The sequence below is a fragment of the Osmerus mordax genome, chromosome 14, assembly GCF_038355195.1.
Source record: "Osmerus mordax isolate fOsmMor3 chromosome 14, fOsmMor3.pri, whole genome shotgun sequence".
Lineage (NCBI taxonomy): Eukaryota > Metazoa > Chordata > Actinopteri > Osmeriformes > Osmeridae > Osmerus > Osmerus mordax.
The window spans coordinates 8274671-8293205 of record NC_090063.1 but is presented as its reverse complement, the minus strand read 5'-3'; the positions used below and the strand labels follow the sequence as shown (position 1 = coordinate 8293205).

Sequence of the window (18535 nt, the reverse complement as noted above, 5' to 3'; positions counted from 1 at the left end):
TGATGTGATCGATGCAAACACCATGTAAAGGTTCTCCCTATTTAGATAAATATAAATATAAACAATTACTGCAATATCTATAAAGGCATGATACTTAAATATGGTCATTATTGTTTCGATTTTGTTTTTTGACGTATGAGTTTCATGAAGCCGATAGCAAAATCCCAGGGAGTTCTTTTGAGCATATGGTTGGCCAACGTTTTTCTCGTTGACAACCCCGGAAGAGGTCTGAGAGCAGCAAGGGGAGAGAAGAGAGAACATGCATCTGTAAATTTGCTAAATTTCGGGTAATTTCGGTGAGTCTTTGGTCCATTGACACTATTAGCATGGTTAACGTCAGTTCACCAATGATCACGGATGAAGAGCTTGGTTTAGTGTTGTGATGGCAGTTTTAATTACCAAAACTTCTTTGTTTACATGCCACCGGCTACAGAGTTGATAAACACGTGGACCCAGGTCAAAGGCAGAGCTTTTGAAGAATTGCAAGCATGATCTCCATGTAACAGTGACAAACAAATGAAACTGCATTAATATGATGTTGTTGTTTTGTGCAGTTATCGCATTTTCTTCTGCAGTCTTTTACGCTTCATCATTTTGAGTCATGTCTGAAGAAAAACTGCCAGGCAACGTAGCTGACTAGCTAGCTAAGGTAGCTAGCATTCGACCAGTGAACTCCCTGACGAGGAATTTTCTCTATATAAATGTATTTAGCTAAATGCAATTGTTTTAGTTTGTGGCTGAGCGCTGCTCAATATGTGGGAAATCGTATGTAGTGATCTTACACCAATCAGAAAGTACTTGCCAGCGTAATGTTAGGGATGGTAAAGCAGAGTTTGCCTGTCACACTGCTAGCAAAGAAGACACCATTCAGTCGGGTTACCTAGCTCATTTTCACCAGTAACCCTGGTCTGTATTTAGAACACCTTCAAGATGGAACTATGCAGCACTTCGCCATTTGCTCCTCTTTCCAGCAGTTTAATGTCTCCAGGGATATATACACTAACACACACCCTCTCTCTTTCTCTTCTGTCCTTATTCCCTGGTCTGGGCTGTGACCACCTAGCGTGGCGTTTCCACCGTGAGGCCGGTCTGGGAGACAATCATCTCTAGGCATCATGGCACAGACACGCAGGGCTAGCCAGGGCAATGGGCCAGGGCTCCCTCTTTCCCTGTGTGTGTGTGTGTGTGTGTGTGTGGCTGGCTGTGGCTGTGTGCATGTGTGTGTCTTTCTAGCAGTAGTTGGAACCAGGCTTTCTTGCCATTGGGCTGGTTATCCTGATTAAGGCAACTCATTAATAAAGTGTGTCAGCTCTGGGCACGCTCACACATGCTGACAGACAGCAGTAGAAGAAGAGAAGGAGAATGAAGATGATGACTGCTGATTATAATGATGATAACCGATTCCAATTCCTACTTTTCTTTACTGTTGGCTTTGTGTATGTTTTAGTGTGAGCGTGTTAGGACTACCAACCACGTCCTGCGGTGTCCGTGGCGATGTTCTGTAGCTACCAGGAGAGGGAGGAAGTGGAGGATGAGCTGTACGCTGAGGACGAGTCGGAGGGGTCGGAGGTCGACAGTGAGCTGGAGTTGCAGCTGTATAGTCAGCTGCACTATGCTTCCAACACGGGAGAAAGGGAGAAGGAAGGAGAGAAGGAAGGAGAGAAGGAAGGACAGAAGGAAGGAGAGAAGGAAACCAAACAACACCAGCCTACCCAGTCACATGACGAGGGTGAGAACTACATACGGCAACTCCTGCAACATCACACAGAGCGAAGTCAGGAAGCAGCAGCGAAAAAGCAGGTGAAGGAGGTGAAAGGTCGCAGGTCAATCCAGGCGCAGGTCATTGTCATCGACTCGAGTACCGAAGTCATCACAATCTCAGAGGACGACACGGACGACGGGGTGTGTCATGTGAAAGGTCAAAGGCTGGGGCCAAAGCCACGCCCCCTCAAAGCCTCGATACTGGCACAGCAGGTAAAGTTTGTGTGCGTGTGTGCATGTTTACTAGAGAATATTTGTGTAAATATGTCAGATTATTAGATGCACGTGTGTGAACTGTGATTTGACTCTGCCCAGAAGAAGAAGAAGAGGAAGAAAAAGAGGAGGAGCCCCAGTCTGGACTCTGTGGTGGTTCTGATCTCAGAAGAGTCCGGATCACAATCACAATCATTGCCTGGGTCGGAATCAGAATCCCGGCCCAAATCTCACCCAGGGTCCGAGTCGGAGTCCGACGGCCTGGAGAGCTGGATGTTCCTGGGAGGGGGCCGACAGAAGGAGGACAGCAGCATTCAGCTCAACCTGGAGGGAGGGGGCCACAGCAATGCAGGTGGGTGTGTGTGTTCATGTGTGCCTGTTATCATGTATGTTGGGGGGGTGTGTGTGTGTGTGTGCGAGCCTGTGTAATGGCTGTGTGTGAGTGTGTGTGTGTGTGCGCGCGCGTGTGGTTTTGGCTGTGTCTTCATGGTTATGTGTGCCATGTTATTGTATGGAGAGGGTGTGTTTAGGGTGTGTGTGTATGTATGCTGCGGAGGACGTGTGTAGAAATGTGTGTGTCAGGGGGACTGAAGAGGATATTGTGTGGTCCAACGCATTCAGAACCTACCTGCAGAACTTTGATAAGGACTGGGCACAGGGACTGTGTGTGTGCGGTGTGTGTGTGTGTGTGTGATTCCATGTCGGTAAGCTGTTAGCATTCCTAACACTGCTCATCCTCTGATTCATGTGTTTGTGGGTGAAGGTGTGTAGGAGCGCACACACGGTTTGTATGTATTTGTATATGTGCGTTTGTATTGAGGACTGGATTGTAATCTGCATGCATATGTACACACACACACACACACACACACACTCGTAACGCTAATGCCAAAAACAAACAAGGGAAAGACAACAGTGCAGAAAGAGGGGTGGAGAGAGTAATCAGAAAGATGAATAAAAATGTTCTCTGCAAATCTCTCCAGATCTCCATCATTATCTTAACCTGCAGTCTCAGCAATCTCTCTTTACCTCTCTTCCCCTCTCTCTCTCTTGCTCTTTCTCTCTCTATTCCTCTTTCTCTTTCCATCTCTTTCTGGCACCTCTTGTTTCTTTTATTCTTTTTATTTTCTCTCCTGTTTTCCCGTCTTACTTTTCTCTTTTCTTCTCTATTTCTTTTTTCTGTATCTTTCTCTCCCTCTCTCATTTTCCCTCTCTCTCCCTCATTCTCTCCCCCACCTCTCTCTCTTTCTCCATTCCTCTCTCTCTGTTCCTCATTTGAATTTCCCTGGGCTGACGTTTCTGCAAGAGTGCCTCTGCTCTCTACTGCCTGTACACGCACACACACACACACACACGCGCGGGTTCGGCCTGGTTCTGAAGAGGACTAGGGGGGTGAACAGTTTCAGGGCAGATCCCCACCCTCCCTTTCCTCTTTCCCTCTCCCCCTCTCATCTCGCCCTGTGATCTTTGGAGCCTGACCTCATGTCTGCATGCAGGGGGTCGGGCGGGAGGGGGACCGAGGGGGGGGGGTAAGGGGGTGGGGGAGGAAGGCCAGGGGGTGGGTAGGGAGGATGAGGGCGGGGGTGATGGGGTGGAGGGGAGGGGGGTTGGCATGTTGAATGAAGGAGGAAGGAGGATTGAAAGATGATTTGTCCCAATACTCTGAGTGTCGCCTTCTCCTCTTCGTCTCCTCTCCTCACTCTCTCTCCTCCATTGGCTGTGGTGAGGCCAGGTCTGCCCTTCACTCTGACGGGAGAGAGGAAGGAGACACGAGGAGAGGAGGCAAGGACAGAACAGATTTTCTCTTAGTGTTGTTGATATGGCACAGTGTTTATGGTGTATTGATTTCAATAACCGAGTGTAGGGGATTTGGACTCGGGGTGTGTGTGTGTGTGTGTGTGTGTGTGTGTGTGTGTGAGAGAGAGAAGAATAGTAAGAGGTTTTCACAGCAGTGACTAATGGTATTTGTACGCCTAAAGCCCCTCTCAGTGTCACCATCAAATCACATTCACTTCTCTCAGTCTGCGACAAGCTTCTCTCGCTCCCCTTTACACTTCAGTACAGTCATGTCTGTCACCTAGACACACTGAATCCATCCTGTCACACACACTGTCGCATTGTGACACAGACAGACACACATATACACACACAGCTGCACGCTCGGAATTTAATATCTTCACACATGCTCTTGGTTCACATAGGCTCTTCATCTTATACGCATGCGCACACACACACAAACACACACACACACACACACATACATACATACATACACACACACTGTGGTTGGCCAGTCACCGGTCTATAAGGTAATGATGGGTGGGTTCAAAGACTAGGAAACTGGAAAGAAGACAAAATGGAGGGAAAGAAAGACCAAATAAAGGAAGAGGCTTGAATCCTTTCCTCCTCCTTATACTCTTTTTCTCTTTCACTCATTTACTCATACTCCCTCACACAGACAACCAGTAGACCTTCAGAGGAGGTTCTTTGTGTGTGTGTGTGTGTGCGCGTGTGTGTGTGTGTGTGCGTGCGCACAAGCTTCATGCAGCAGCAGCAGCCAGATGGAACAAGAGAGAAAAATAAGGGCTTCCCAAAACCAGCTTTGTGCCCCTCTCACTCCAGGTGGTGTGTGTGTGTAAGGGACGAAGGCGTGGAAAGGCTAAACTTGAGTAATACTGGTTAAACCTCGCTCAGTGGTCACACTTTTTTTTTCTTTTTATCCCTCCCATTCTTTCTCTCTCTTTTTGTTCCCTTGGTCTTGGTCACTGCACACCAAACTTTGTTAGAGGCTTAGAGAGTTTTGGGTGGACTGGCTATCGGGGTGGCCGATTTCTCTGTGTGTGTGTGTTAGAGGTCTCAAAATACCTTTTTCCTTGAGGGTGTCTGAGTTTGAGCTTTGAGTTTTAGGAGAAAAGAACTTGTGCAGAAAGAAGGTAAGACCTTCTCCCCTCCTCACCTCTCAGAAGGAGGAGGATTCCCTAGGGATAGAATCAGGAGTTTGGGCTCATCTCCTCACCACACACTTCCATTCGTTCCTCTCTGTAAGTATAAACAAGAGAACTTCTTCTCCACGTAACTAGTATTTTGTCGCACGGTTAGCCTCCACCTTCACTTCTTCACACTTTCCCATATCATCTGAAATGGAATTGTAGTAGAACTTAAAAGGTTCTAGAATCTTTAGAACCTTTCATTTAAATTATGTTTACAAGTAGCCATTCTGGACTTCAAAGCTTGTATGTGACTGGTCAGGGTTGAGGTCAGTGTTGAAGGGGTTGATATAAAACTTGTCTTGCATTTCATGTTAGGACTATTTGTTTATGTTTACACCGAATTAACACATCTAGGCTGTGTTCTACAGTGTACTTTGACACTTTGTGTAAATGTGTGTGTGTGTGTGTGGGCGGGTGGTACTGAGGGAGCATGGATAGGATCAACTCTTATCGAGGCAGCCCAGTGCCACACGAGGTGTAACGCCACACCCATCCTACCACACAGGGTGTTTGCACAGGCGACACATTCTCACACACACACACACACACACACACACATATATAGATATCTATTTATTTCATACACACACACACATAAACACTAGGAGATGTTACTGTACTAATACGAATATCTCTTATTTGCTCTTTGTATGTATACAATATATAATAATGTTCTGCATGTGTCAGATTTTTTTAAATAAAAAATATTGACTCATTGTAATGTTCACCTGGTAATCAAAACTTTTTATAACGTTTTTTTGCCCCACAATTCAGTTGTGACCTTTTGTAATTCAGTAGTTCTTATAATGACATTCCCACAATGCAAAACAGCATTTTTATTTACTCTGTTGGCTAGTTTGATTGTCTCCACCCTCTACAATTACATCTATTTTTTCTGTGTTTACTGGGGTAACTTTGACTGTGTAAAGTTGATTCAATGAATATTAGGAAGTGAAATAAAACCTTTGTCCAAAAATTTAAAGATGTAGCTATTTCTGTAGTTGTGAATAATTATAATGGTCACATTGTTTTTTATAAAATAAAACGTAAATTTATGTCTTAAATGTCTTTTTTAAATGAGCATGAAACATTTATGTACAAATACAATTCGACTTATAACTGTAATTTCAATGTGTTTCCTGTCTGTAGTGAGACAAGGCTACCACTCCCTCAGTTATAGCTGTTCTTGGTTTGAGAGAGGTTATTTTTGCGATTGTATTTTAGGCCTGTGAAAAATCTTAATCTGGAAAAAAGACACTAACCAATTCTTGGAATAATTTGCACATGAACATTTTGTATTTATTTGTTTTTTTACTCCGGAAACCTTTCACAAAAAGAACCAGACATCTGTTCTTCTAATTTGCATGAGTGCGGTTGTTTGTTCTAAAAACATGAGGTCTCTGGTTTGTGTGTGGACCATTTTAACTTCAGATTACTGGAAAATAATTTAAAAATACCTCTCCCCTTCTCATATGGCCAGTATATGTCAACCTACGCCCTCACACCTTGTGTAGGCCCACAGTAAAGTGAGCCCAAGTGGCCTGACAGACATGACAGATCTGCTGTTTGAGTTGACCTTAAAGTGAAAGAACCAAAGGCCTTATAAAGTAGCTTTGGAAAAGAGCAATGTTTCTACACGGTTGCTAATATTTCTATTAAAAGAGAGGTGCACTGCAATGGGAATACACACACACAGCCAGTATTTCAGCAGTAGCAGTATGGCCTTGAGGTTAGGGTAATAGACTAGAGACCACAGAGGGTCTGCTCTTGCCCGAAGCTGGAGTATGTGTGTGTGTGTGTGTGTGTGTTGGTGGTGGTTATTTAATGTTTATTCAACCAGTGTGTTCCGTTGAGAGCAAGAATATGATTCTCTTAGGAGCCCAGCAGATGTGTAGCACGTCTTCGGTGCGCACACACTCTCTTATTACTGGTTTTCTTTTATTCTGCACTGTCTCCCCCTCTTCTAAGACCATTATCAATAATATTCATAATAATTAAGCAATCACTTAATAGGAAATCTAATTACATTGGGGTAGAGCCCCCTTGAGACTGCAAACATGGCATGCTTTTATTTGGCCATAGAACTTTGTCATTTTGTTCTAATTTATTGGGTGGGGTGGGTCTGAAGAGAAGGTTTAGGGACTAAAGGCTGTTTTAACTGGGGTTGGGCCTAGGCTGGTGAGGGGTTGGAGAAGGTGGTTGGAGGAGGTGGAGCCGCATATTAAAATGAAAAAGGCTTTAGGAGGAGATGGAGGTTAGAGGGGATAACCAGTCATGGATACACAAAATCTCACTGTCCGTCTCTCTTTCCTTCTTTCTTGCTCTTTGTCCCTTTCTTTCTTTGTCCGTCTACCTCTGTCTCTCCTCTCCTCTTCTCCCGTCTTTCCCCACTGCAACATCAGTTAAACAGTTAGGCAAATGGTGAACGCACACAGTACAGTTGCCTCCGTATGCAAAGATGACTAAAAATAGCAAGGTGATGTTTTGACAGAACGTCCCAGAAGACTAGTTCTGTGTTGGTTACACAACTGGCCCCATAGTAGGAGGGTCCAGTTGCTTTCTCTTGTTTGGGAAGGTGTGTCTAATGTACTGTAAATGAGTGTGCGTACATGTGTGTGCTCTGTACTGTTTTTGAATGCAACACTATGGTCATATGGCATCCAGTCTGTCTTGTGTTGAAGCACCAAGACTGGTGCTGAGGCCTGGAGGAGCGTGCGTCCCTCCATGCCTTGTCTTCCTCTCCTCTGTCTAGCTGTACTTCCTCCTCCCGTGCAGCTCTCCTTCCCATGTTGCCGTTGTGTTGCTGAGATGTCAGGATTGGTCAGATCCATGTGCTGAAAACTCCCTCCAGCCTACCGGTGGGGCAGCAGGATGCAGGAACCTGCCAATCCACTGCCCTTTACTCTTCTGTAGAGGAAGTGTAGACTGAATTATGGAGAAAATTCTAGAAGTTTTAAAACCCATCCTTCTCCTCTGTCTGTCTCACCGTGTCTCGGCTTTCCTGGGCTCCATGCCTCATGTCCGCCCTAGTTACGGAGCTGTTGCTAGGCCAGACTTTTTTGGACCAGCAGTCCTGTTTTCCTCTCTCTGCCCCTGCTGCACCCTGACCCTGACCAGAAATGAACTTACTTATGCTGCTTATATAACTATAACCTTTTCATTACTGGATATAGGTCAGTAATGTAAATATGTCAGTGTGTTTGTGTGTGTATGTATGTGATGTTTTTTGTGTGTGTGGGGTGCACACTGTGACTATCCTGTTATTCAGGATTAGGGTTTGGTGGAAGGCTGAGCTTACATTGGCAAAAGAAAAAAGGTCTGCTTTCGAAAGTCAAATTAACAATTCTAGATACAATCCGAGAACAGATATTTAAACTGTCTTTGGGGAGTTTAGTTACTGATATTTCAGCAGGGGAGCGAAGTTATTAAAAGATAACAACATCTTCAACACATCCCTTTCCTTCTCATTCCTTTTCTAGTTTGGGTGTATGTGTGTCAATGTTTCATGTAAAATCTCAAGATTGTGACATTCAGAATATTTACAGCTCTTTGGTTAGTAGAGGTGGCCTAAAAGATGTTGGAATGCCGTCTCTAAGACTCGCCGAGGTCAGAGATGTGTGTGTGTGTGTACAGTATGTAATATACAGTATGCTGTGAGAATTTGCGTTTTTGTTGTTTTGTGTTATCGGCAAGGTTAGTATGGATGGGGGTTTGGTCAGCCATTGTTTCAAATACCAGATCATGCTTTAGGAGTTTATATTTGTCATAGGATAGCTGCAGACTTGTCTATTGCAGTCTCAGGCACGTTTAAGTAGTACAGTTTTCTTAAGATTGTGGCATTCAATGATATGGCTTCCTTCTGGAGTCATTCCGGTTGGTTCTGTTAATTCATTTAGTGTCAACCCTTTATGATGATTGGTTGAAAACAAGCTTCATACAATTTTTTTTTCTTGATTTCAAGGAATAAAAACAGGACATTTTCACATACTTCCACATCATAATGGACCATTCTAGAAATGACGTAAACTCAGCACAGCTATTCTTCATGTCTTCCTTGGATCATTCATTTGAAGTTTGACAAATATTCCCACATTGAAACAGGGTTTTCATGGTCCTATGAGTATTCACAAGGTGTTTAGTGATGTATAGTGAGGAGTTCTGTTACTTTGTTAAACTGAATGTTGTTTTGTTACTTCTCTAATCCTTGTCAGCGCATCTTCCTCCCGGCGTTCAGTCGGCACTCTTCGTTCCTCGGCGTCATCCCCGTAAATGCTGCAGGGTGTTTTAGTTTCAACAAATAACTGTCGCCAAACTGACAAGATTTCAGAAAAGTCGTCTGATCTGTGTGTGTGTGTGTGTGTGTCTAAGTGCAGACTGATCAATAGTAATTGAGTAAAGTGTCCCCAATGTTTCCATCTCTTTGTAGCTCAGGCTTCTTTGTAGGTTTCTTTTTTTCCCCGCAGGCCACGAGGAGAGAATAGAAAAGAGGTATACTGAAAGAGAGAACACGGGCATGTTTGCAGGTCGGCAGGCATGACCGGCTTCCCTCAGCCCAATCTCCGTATTCAGTATGACCTCTTATCAAAAAGTATTTTGCTTTCTTTTCTTCTGTCCATTTAAACTGGGGGGAAGAGCAGGAATGTGTGTGAGTGCGCGCGCGAGGGTGTGTGTGCGCGTGTACATGCGCTTTTAAAAGAACTGAGAATTAACCACAGGTATAACTGGAAGAGTTGTAATGGTTTTCCAACCTTTCTCTTAGACACGTTCCTTCTCTGTCTGCTGCGTGTGTGCACTCCAAAGGTATTAGCATGGAGACATTAGCCATAAACTCTAAGGTATATTAAAGCAGCGCTCCTGTTGTTCATATAAACACACCAATTCAATTTAGCATGCCCCAAGGGGAATAGGATTGAGCTGGAGAGAGGGGAGGGTGGCAGAGGGAGGTAAGGAAAGAGGGAGAGGGGGAGAGAGAGGGAGAGAGAGAGAGAGGGGGGGAGAGGGAGAGAGACGGGGGGGGTGTGGAGGAAGTGGCATGGTTTGAAAGGGGGAGGATAGGAAGGAGATGGCAGAGTGGTGGAGAGGAAGAGGAGAAAGGAGGGATGTGAGAGAGAAGAGTCAGAAGAAGGGAGGAGTACAGCTGGTGAGAGTGGAGCAGAGTGAGAGGAGGTGTGGGGGAAGGGAGGAGAGGACAGAGACTGGGGTGTGAGGTGAAGGGGAACAGAGAGGAGGAGAAGGAGGGGTGGAAGGAGAGGGAAATGGAATGAGAGCGATGGAGGGAAGGAGGAGAGGGGTTAGAAAGAGGCAGATATTTGGTATTTTAGTAACAGTACTGTCAGCATAACATTGACCTGACATTAAAGCCAGTAGGCATCTCATACACACACATCCAGTGGCCTCACCCCTGCGTGCGTGCGTGCGTGTGTGTGTGGTTGGGGGTAGTGCACAGTGAATAAAGCTGTACGTATATTATTCACTCCAAATTCAAATATTCTTTATTACCTGTCAGAGGGAGAGAGAAATGGAGGGGGGAGGAGGGCAAATGAAACGACCCCTTATCTCCCTCCTTTTCTACCATCCTGTCCTTCACCTTAACCTGTCTTCACACACACACATATATGTACGCAATAGATATGTCATTATACATTACATTTATATATACAGTATCTATATGTGTGTATGTAATCTTAATTTTACAGTTAAAAAACAAATCTCATTGATTCTTCGTTAAAACTAAGATGTTCCAAATGTCACAGTACAGCGGAGACGGGCCAGAAGATGATGCTGCTGCTGAGAGAGAGAGAGAGAGAGAGAGAGGGGGAGAGAGAGAGAGGGGGAGAGAGAGAGGGGAGGAGCAGTATTTAGGCGTTTCACCTCCTTACCCTCCCCACCCCATACTCTCTTCTCACACACACACACACACACACACACACACACACACACACACACACACACACACACACACACACACACACACTGTAACCCTGGACCCCCAGCTCCTCCTCTTGCCCCTCTCAGCCAGGCAGAACCCCTGCCATCTGTCCATCTCCCCCTCCTTTTCTCATCCTCTTCTCTCTCCCTCCCTCTCTTTCTCTTTATACCTCCTCTCCCTGATGTGTTTTACCCCTTCTTCACCATTGTCTTCAACCTGGGATGTTCTTAAAACACGTTTTCCGGCCTCAGCATTCCTCTATACCTTATAGGGTCCTATACCCTTATACCTCCCCTTCTCCATCCTTCTTTCATACCATTCTCCTTTCTCTCTCTGAAATAAGGGATGAGAATTGGATCGGAAAAGGGGAAGAAAGGATGTACTGTAATGAAATGAAAAGATCTTCTCGGTGGACTACCATGTCCCTTGGTGCCCTGCCCCCACCCTGCTCAGTCTAATTAAACACTGCTGGACTAATCATTTTGTTGTTTTAGAAACTCTAGTGAGACTCGCTTTTGTTCTATAATCTCTCTCTTATTCTGTCTCTCTACCCCTTTCTCTCTCTCTCTTTCTGTCTCTCTGTGTCTGTCTGTCTGTCTCTCTCTCTCTGCCCATCAAGGGCTATCTCACTGGCTGATTCTGTATTTCATTATGTGGTGAATGTACTGTGTGTGTCGTGGGGGTTACAGGAGGAGGAGGAGGAGGAGGAGGAGGAGGAGGAAAAACCAAATCTAAATTAAAACTTTATAAAGCGCCATTATTTAATTACCCCAATGGCTATGGATTTGAAGGATTGAACGAAGTGTGTGTGTGTTTGTGTGTGTGTGTGTGTGTGTGTGTGTGAGAGAGAGAGAGACCAAGCAATGGGAACCGCAATGGCTTGGATTATTCATATTTTTCAATTTACAATAGCCTGCCTTGTGTGTGTCTGCATGCCCCAACCCCAAAACCCAGACCCCTTTTTTACCTCTTCTATCTCCCCACACACACACACACACACACACACACACACACACACACACACACACACACACACACACACACACACAAGAACACACACTGATACACAAAGTGGCAGCAGATAAAAAGGCATTATGGTAAATTCCACTTGATGACAAATTTTTAATTTGGTGAACGGGCTGTGTTGAATGGAGCTTAATTACTTGGCCAGAGATCCTGGTAAAATAACCTCTCTGCTTCCTGGTGCTGTGCTTCCCGGCACCGCGCTCCTGATAAGAGGCGGCCGGCGCTCCTCAGAATGACGCAGATTAACCACAACGTTTATCTCCTGCACCTCTCTCTCTCTTTCTCTCTCTCTCTCTCTCTCTCTCTCTCTCTCTCTCTCTCTCTCTCTCTCTCTCTCTCTCTCTCTCTCTCTCTCTCTCTCTCTCTCTCTCTCTCTCTCTTTTCTTCTTTTCTTCTTTTCTCCTTCTTCCTTCTGTATAATAACAATAATAACAATCATGAAAATTCTATCAACCTAGCCCCCCCCGCTGACTGCCCCCCCCCCTTCCCCCCCAGCTTTCCTCTCCCGCAGGAGCAAATTCATCAAAATGAAATTGAGGTTGCAACTCACTGGTTTTATTGAAATATATTTCCCCCTTTTCCAGATACAAATATTGGTGGGTGTGTGTGATTGGAGAGAGTGAAATGGTGACTCTCGGTGGTACAAGTTTGTCAAGCAGGTGGGCTTATTTTAGAGACTGACACACACACGCACGCCCCGACACGCACGCACACACACACACACACTCAGACACACAAAGCGGTTTCAGTTTAACTCATATTTGGGCCTGTTGTATTATTGTAATGGTGACATTACATAAACCGCCGTGTGACGCTCTGAACACATTCCTTAACTAGTACATGTTTTGGAATTAACATGCACCTATGAAGGCTTGATTTGAGAGAATTGGCCAACACTCACTCTGTCAGAAACACACATAGACACTCTGTCTTTGGCCTCCTTCGGTCCCTGTTGTAGTGTACCCTGATTGGACCGTGTGTTTGCCGTGTGGTTGCCAGGCCGCGCCCCTGCTGAGTGGTAATTGGTCTCTGCAGTGTTGCCGTGTGGCAATGGAGCTTTGAATGACAGGTCTGGCCACCTGCCCTGCCCTATCTGCCAACATGAAGTAGGAAGGGGGGGGGGGGGGGGGGCGACGCATTGCGTTGGCAGTGGGGGGTCAGACCTGGTGTCTGAGGGTATGGGGTGTGGTGAGGAGAGGAGTGAAGCGGGAGGGGGGTCGAGAGTTTGGGGGCGGGTGAGGGGAAGGTAGAGGGTAGGGGGTCGGGCGAGCAGTGACGGTGAGTATGGAATGCATACACCGTCTAGGAATGGGTACCTTTCCCCTCTCCCCCTGGTGCCTCTCTTAGCTCTCACAGATGCACTCCTTCTTGCCCTCTTCCTCGCCCTCTTCCTCAGACGCAGCTTTCGCCGTCCGTCGCGTTTTCGCTCTCTCCCGTCCCCTCACCCAATCCCCGTTGGTCTCTTCTGTCCGAGTCCTCCTCTCCTCCTTGTGTGTTTGAGTGATTCCGACACCCCTTGGGTGTGTTTAACCTTAGAGAAAGGCAGGCCACAGAGCGAGGGTGCTGTCACACAGCGTCCCCGCACCCACACAAACCCACACCCTCGCCATTGTCATGTATAGGGGTGTTAATCCTCCGTGTCTCTTCAGTATCAAACATTCCCTCCATTCTGGAGGCGAGGCCCTTCTTCCGCTCCCTTTGTGTCTGTGTGTGTGTGTGTGTGTGTGTATTTAGTTTGAGAGAGTGCAGGCCCAGTGACTGGGTGGGGGTGGGTAGTGGTGATGGGGGGGTGGGGGTCCTGTTTAAGTGTTTGGAGGGAGAAGAGGAGGCGAGGAGGAGGGGATGGGAGGACACCAAGGCTTTGATGTGTACCGGGGACATTGACTCTTGTAGATACTCCACACACATCATGCTCTTTCTTATACACACACATCGTGCTCTTTCTTACACACGCACACACACACACACACAGATTGTGAGCATCTTGTGTGAGTTGATGTTTCCTGTCACTTCCTCTGGGTTATCACCCTGTCTCGTCTTCTGGCCCTTGAGAAGCTTGTTGTTCATGGTGCCCTCAATTTCCCAACTACTGTGTGTGTGTGTGTGTGTGTGTGTCACCTCAGGAGAACCCGGGTGTTCATGGTTCATTACCCACACGTACACTTACGTTCTGTTCTCACCGGCCGAGGACACACACACACCTACCTCTCTGTGTTGGTCTGCAAGCTCTGACAAACTGATATCCTCCTTCCCTCTCTTCCTCCTTTCCTTTTCTTTCTTTTTCCATTTCATTAATTAGGGTACCTATGAGACAAACAGATAGCATCTGTCGCTATCCGTCCCTTTCTCCTCTGCTCCTCCTTTCCGTCCTGGTGGTTTTCCCCTGTTGACAGCGGGATGTTTTAATGTTACCAACTCCCAGCACACACACACACACACACACACTGACAGACACACTCCCATGTTATAGATACACTTGTTTGTGTGTAGGCAGGCAGCCAGTTCCTCTCCCAATGTGTGTGACCCAGCTTTGACACAGAGGTTTGGCCTTTATCCTGTGTGTGTGTGTGTGTGTGCGTGCGTGTGTGTGTGTGTCTGTCCTCAGATTAAAGGAAAAGCTTCCTGCTCTTTATTTGGTGAATCCCGCCGGGAGATGCTTTGGGAATGACTTTCGCAGACACACACACACACACACACACACAGGCCTGTTTGGGACTTGTGGAGCAGCAGTTTAAACAAGAAAACCTTGACTGTAACGAGACGGAGAGAGGCAGAGGAGGACAGAGTGAAAGGATAGAGAGAAGTAGGAAGGAGAGAAGAGAGGGTGAGGGTGATGTTTGAACATGGCTCAAGGCTAGCTGTGTGTGTGTGTGTCCAAAGGATAAACACAGTCACCCAGCTCATCAAGGGGGTAGCTGAACTAGGTGTGTGTGTGTTTGTGTGTGGGTGCAACTCATTTAATGTATGTAATGTATTAAATTGTACTATATAATATAGTATGATCATGTCACGGTAATGAGGATTTCATGTTAAGTCATAAATGTTCGTTTCGTCCTTTCCTAGGTGACATTGGTGATGTAGGTGGAGTCTGGGTGGTGTCAGGCAAGGATAGAGAGGTAAGCTACTTTAAGGCATGTTTATGTATGTTTCTGTGTCACACTATGTTCTGTGTGTATGTGTACAACACTTTGCTATGTGTGTAACAGTATGCTCTGCATGCACGTCTGTGTATACCTATTCCATGTAGCACTATGCTAACACTATGTTCTTTGGACTAGATATTCTTGTTGGGTCCAGAAGTCCCCTTAAGCATAGTAAAACAGGGAAAGGTTTAACATATTCTTGGTTCACACACACACACACACTTGGTTCTTTTTCTAGGGGATTTAGGGGGTTAGGGTTAGAATGACTGTTAAGGTTATGGTTCCATTAAGGATTGGGGTTTGGAGTCAGGGATAGTTTTAGGGTTAGGAGCATTGGCTAGGTTTACGATTAAGGTCAGGCTTTTTGGGTTAAGGTTAGGGTAAGGATAAGGGTTAGGGCTTTTAATGGGACTGAATTTTACTGGAAATGGATTGCTATTTGCCACAAGAATAGCAATCATATGTGTAAATATATGACATGTTATATATAACACTATGCTCTGTGTGTGTCCCAGGCCCAGATCTCTAACCGAGAGAAGAATCAGCCATTCCGCCGGGTGTCTTCCAGGTACTACACAGATAAGAATGTCACCTGCATCAACTGCAACAAGACTGGACATCTGTCCAAGAGCTGTTCGGAACCCAGGGTAGACACACCACACACACACACACACACATATAGCAATATCCTCAACATAGAACAAAGAATATTGAGTTTAATTTGGATGTTTGCCTTTTTTGTCCTTGCTGTTTGTGTGCGTGTGTGTGTGTGTGTGCGTGCGTGTACACAGAAGGTGCCATGCTGTGCACTGTGCGGGCAGCCAGGCCACCTCATGAGGGTGTGCCCCAGCAGGCACTGTCTGAACTGTGGGCTCCCAGGCCACCTGTACCAGGCCTGCCTGGAGCACAGCTACTGGCACAAGCACTGCCATCGCTGTGGGATGACCGGGCACTTCCAGGACGTGAGTACACATGACACACACACATGCGCACGCACGCACACACACATGTATGACCCCCTCCTTCACTTGATGGGTGACCCAGGGTTAGACCACGCTGCTGTTTATCTTAATTGATACAGTTCATCAATTACAGCTTAGTTATGTCTGCCATGCTGCATCTTCCAGCGTGTGTGTGTATTTGAATACGTGTGTGTGTGTGCGTGTTTGAATGTGTGTGTGTGTGTGTATGTGTAAAGGGTAAATCTAATGACCGTCAATGACAATTATCTCACCGCAATGTTGATTATGCACATTTACACTGATGTTGCTGTGTGGAATGTATGTTGTCATACACTCATATATATATATATATATATATATATATATATATATATATATATATATATATATATGATGAGATATATGAGATATATACATATCTCTTTCTCTTTTTCCTCTCTTTCTTCAGCCCCTGCCTTTCTCTCTCCCTTTATCTGGCCCTCTCACTCACTCCCTTTCTCTCTCTCTCTTGCCTTTTTCTCTCTTAGTTCAAACCTATGATTTTTTCTAAACTGTGAACAATGTGAACTATGTCTGTGCGTGTGTCTGTTTGTGTGTGTGTTTGTGCACGTGTGTGTGTGCGTGTGTGTCTGTGGCAAGGACTGCTCCCCCGGTTTCTCTGTCTCTCATTAAAGACAGACGGTTGACGGAGCGCCTCGCCTGTCGCCCCCGACAACAACCCTCTACCCTGGTCTGGAGGGAGGGGAAATAGAAGAGGGGAATGAATGAGTGAGGCAGGGAGGAAGATGCATAGTAAAGGAGGAATGAGAGGGGGGGGGCAGCATGGTTAAAAAGACTGCGAGTGTTTATCCTCAAGTAAAAGCCTCCTCTCCCTCCCGCTGTACCTCTGCCCCTCTCTCCTTCGATTCCTCCCCGTTTCCCTCCGCCTCTCACTCTGCCTCCCTCCCTCTCTCTGCCTCTGCCTCCCTCCCTCTCTCTGCCTCTGTCTCCCTCCCTTCCTCTCTTAATTATTCCCTCCCTTTATTCGTCGGCTCCTAGCCCGAATCTGTCTGTCTGACTGTCGGCCTGTCTCTGTCTCTCTCTCAGTTGGTGTGTAACCACATAGCCCGTGGCTCATGTTGAAGTTGCAACAGACTTCCCACAGGGATGTTCTATCCCCCCCCCCAACCCATGATGGTTGTGTGGGGGCACTCGGAGAGAGAGAGAGGGAGAGAGGGAGAGGGGGGAGAGGGGGAGGGGGTGAGGGGGGGGAGGGAGAGGGAGAGGAGAGGGAGAGGGAGAGGGAGGGAGGGAGGGAGGGAGGGAGGGAGGGAGGGAGGGGGAGGGGGAGGGGGGGAGAGGGAGAGCAGAGGAGGTAGGGAAGGAGGGAGAGATTAAGTGGTGGAAGGAAAAGGATCCGCGCTTCTCAAATCCTCTTGCCGTGGTTCTTTCCTTCCTCCATCTCTCTCTGACCCTCTGTCCATCTGCCCACCTCTCTCTCCCCCACTGTCTCTCTTCCCCTCTTCATTTCTTTCCCTCTCCCTCCCTCTCTGTGTCTCTGCCCCCCTCTCACTCTCCATCTCTGAAAAGGGTCAGTTCATCTGCTCTCTCAGCGTCACCTAATGGGTTCTTCCCACATTCTTACTCTGCTAGACAATTACCCACACACAACGGTTTTCACATGTTTATCTTGTGCCTGCGTGTGTTTCCTTCATTTCTCTAACGGAGCTTTTTACTTTTCCCTCGACAGGCCTGCCCAGAAATTTGGCGACAGTACCACATCACGGTAAGGGTGTGTCTGTTTACTGCTTGTTTGTATAAAGACGGGGAGAGTATAATTGGCGAAAACCATTGAGGCTTTATGTCCCTGAAGTGTGTCTGTGTGTGTGTGTGTGTGTGTGTGTCAGAGAGCAGAAAGGTGTATGACAGTCACATGGGCCGCCTGTCATGGGGCTGACAGCAGTTGCTAAGGGAGGTGTGTGTTTCTGTGCGCGCACGACCCAACATCTGCTGAAATAACTTCTCTCTCGTATGTGTGTGTGTGTTTGTTGAGTGAGCGAGCGAGTGATATAGACCTCACCCTAAAAGAAAAGAGCAGCTTGTTTGTCAATTAAAAGACGTGATAAACCATGAAATGGCCTGCCAGCAGCACACGGGACAGGACGACGGGGAGGGGGCGGGGGTGCACCGTGTGTGTGTGTGCGCACACCGTGTGTGTGTGTGCCGTGAGTGGGTGTAGTGGAGGGAGGTCTGTCTGTCACTCTTCTCTGTGGAGATTAATTAGCAGAGACTGTCTAATGGAAAGGCAGCATCGTTAAGGCCTGACTTACACAGCGGGAGAGAGAGTAGGGGGGGGAGAGGGGTGGAGAGAAGGGAAGGAGGAGGATGGAGGGAGGGGATGGAGAGGGAGAAGAGGGGACATGGAGCGAACTTGGAGAGGGAGAGAGAGAGAGCTCATTGATGTTCATATCAGAACTCTGAACTGTAAGTGATTGGAGAGGGTTCCTTAGAGAAATGAACATTGGAAACTAA

The 18535-nt window shown here is 46.6% G+C and overlaps 1 protein-coding gene across 2 annotated transcripts in view; it reads left to right on the top strand.

Moving 5' to 3' along the window:
• Positions 1-225: 225 nt before the first annotated feature.
• Positions 226-18535, top strand: part of zcchc7 (zinc finger, CCHC domain containing 7) — a 23315-nt gene continuing 5005 nt past the window's right edge. Inside the window, exons 1-7 of one of the 2 annotated variants that reach the window (XM_067249775.1) lie at positions 226-296; positions 1448-1974; positions 2080-2326; positions 14983-15035; positions 15578-15709; positions 15854-16024; positions 17754-17789. In XM_067249775.1, the coding sequence (XP_067105876.1) occupies positions 1495-1974; positions 2080-2326; positions 14983-15035; positions 15578-15709; positions 15854-16024; positions 17754-17789 (1119 nt within the window). In that variant the 5' untranslated portion in view covers positions 226-296; positions 1448-1494. Of the gene's footprint in view, positions 297-1447; positions 1975-2076; positions 2327-14982; positions 15036-15577; positions 15710-15853; positions 16025-17753; positions 17790-18535 lie in introns of both variants that reach the window. The other variant, XM_067249774.1, reaches the window with a different exon arrangement.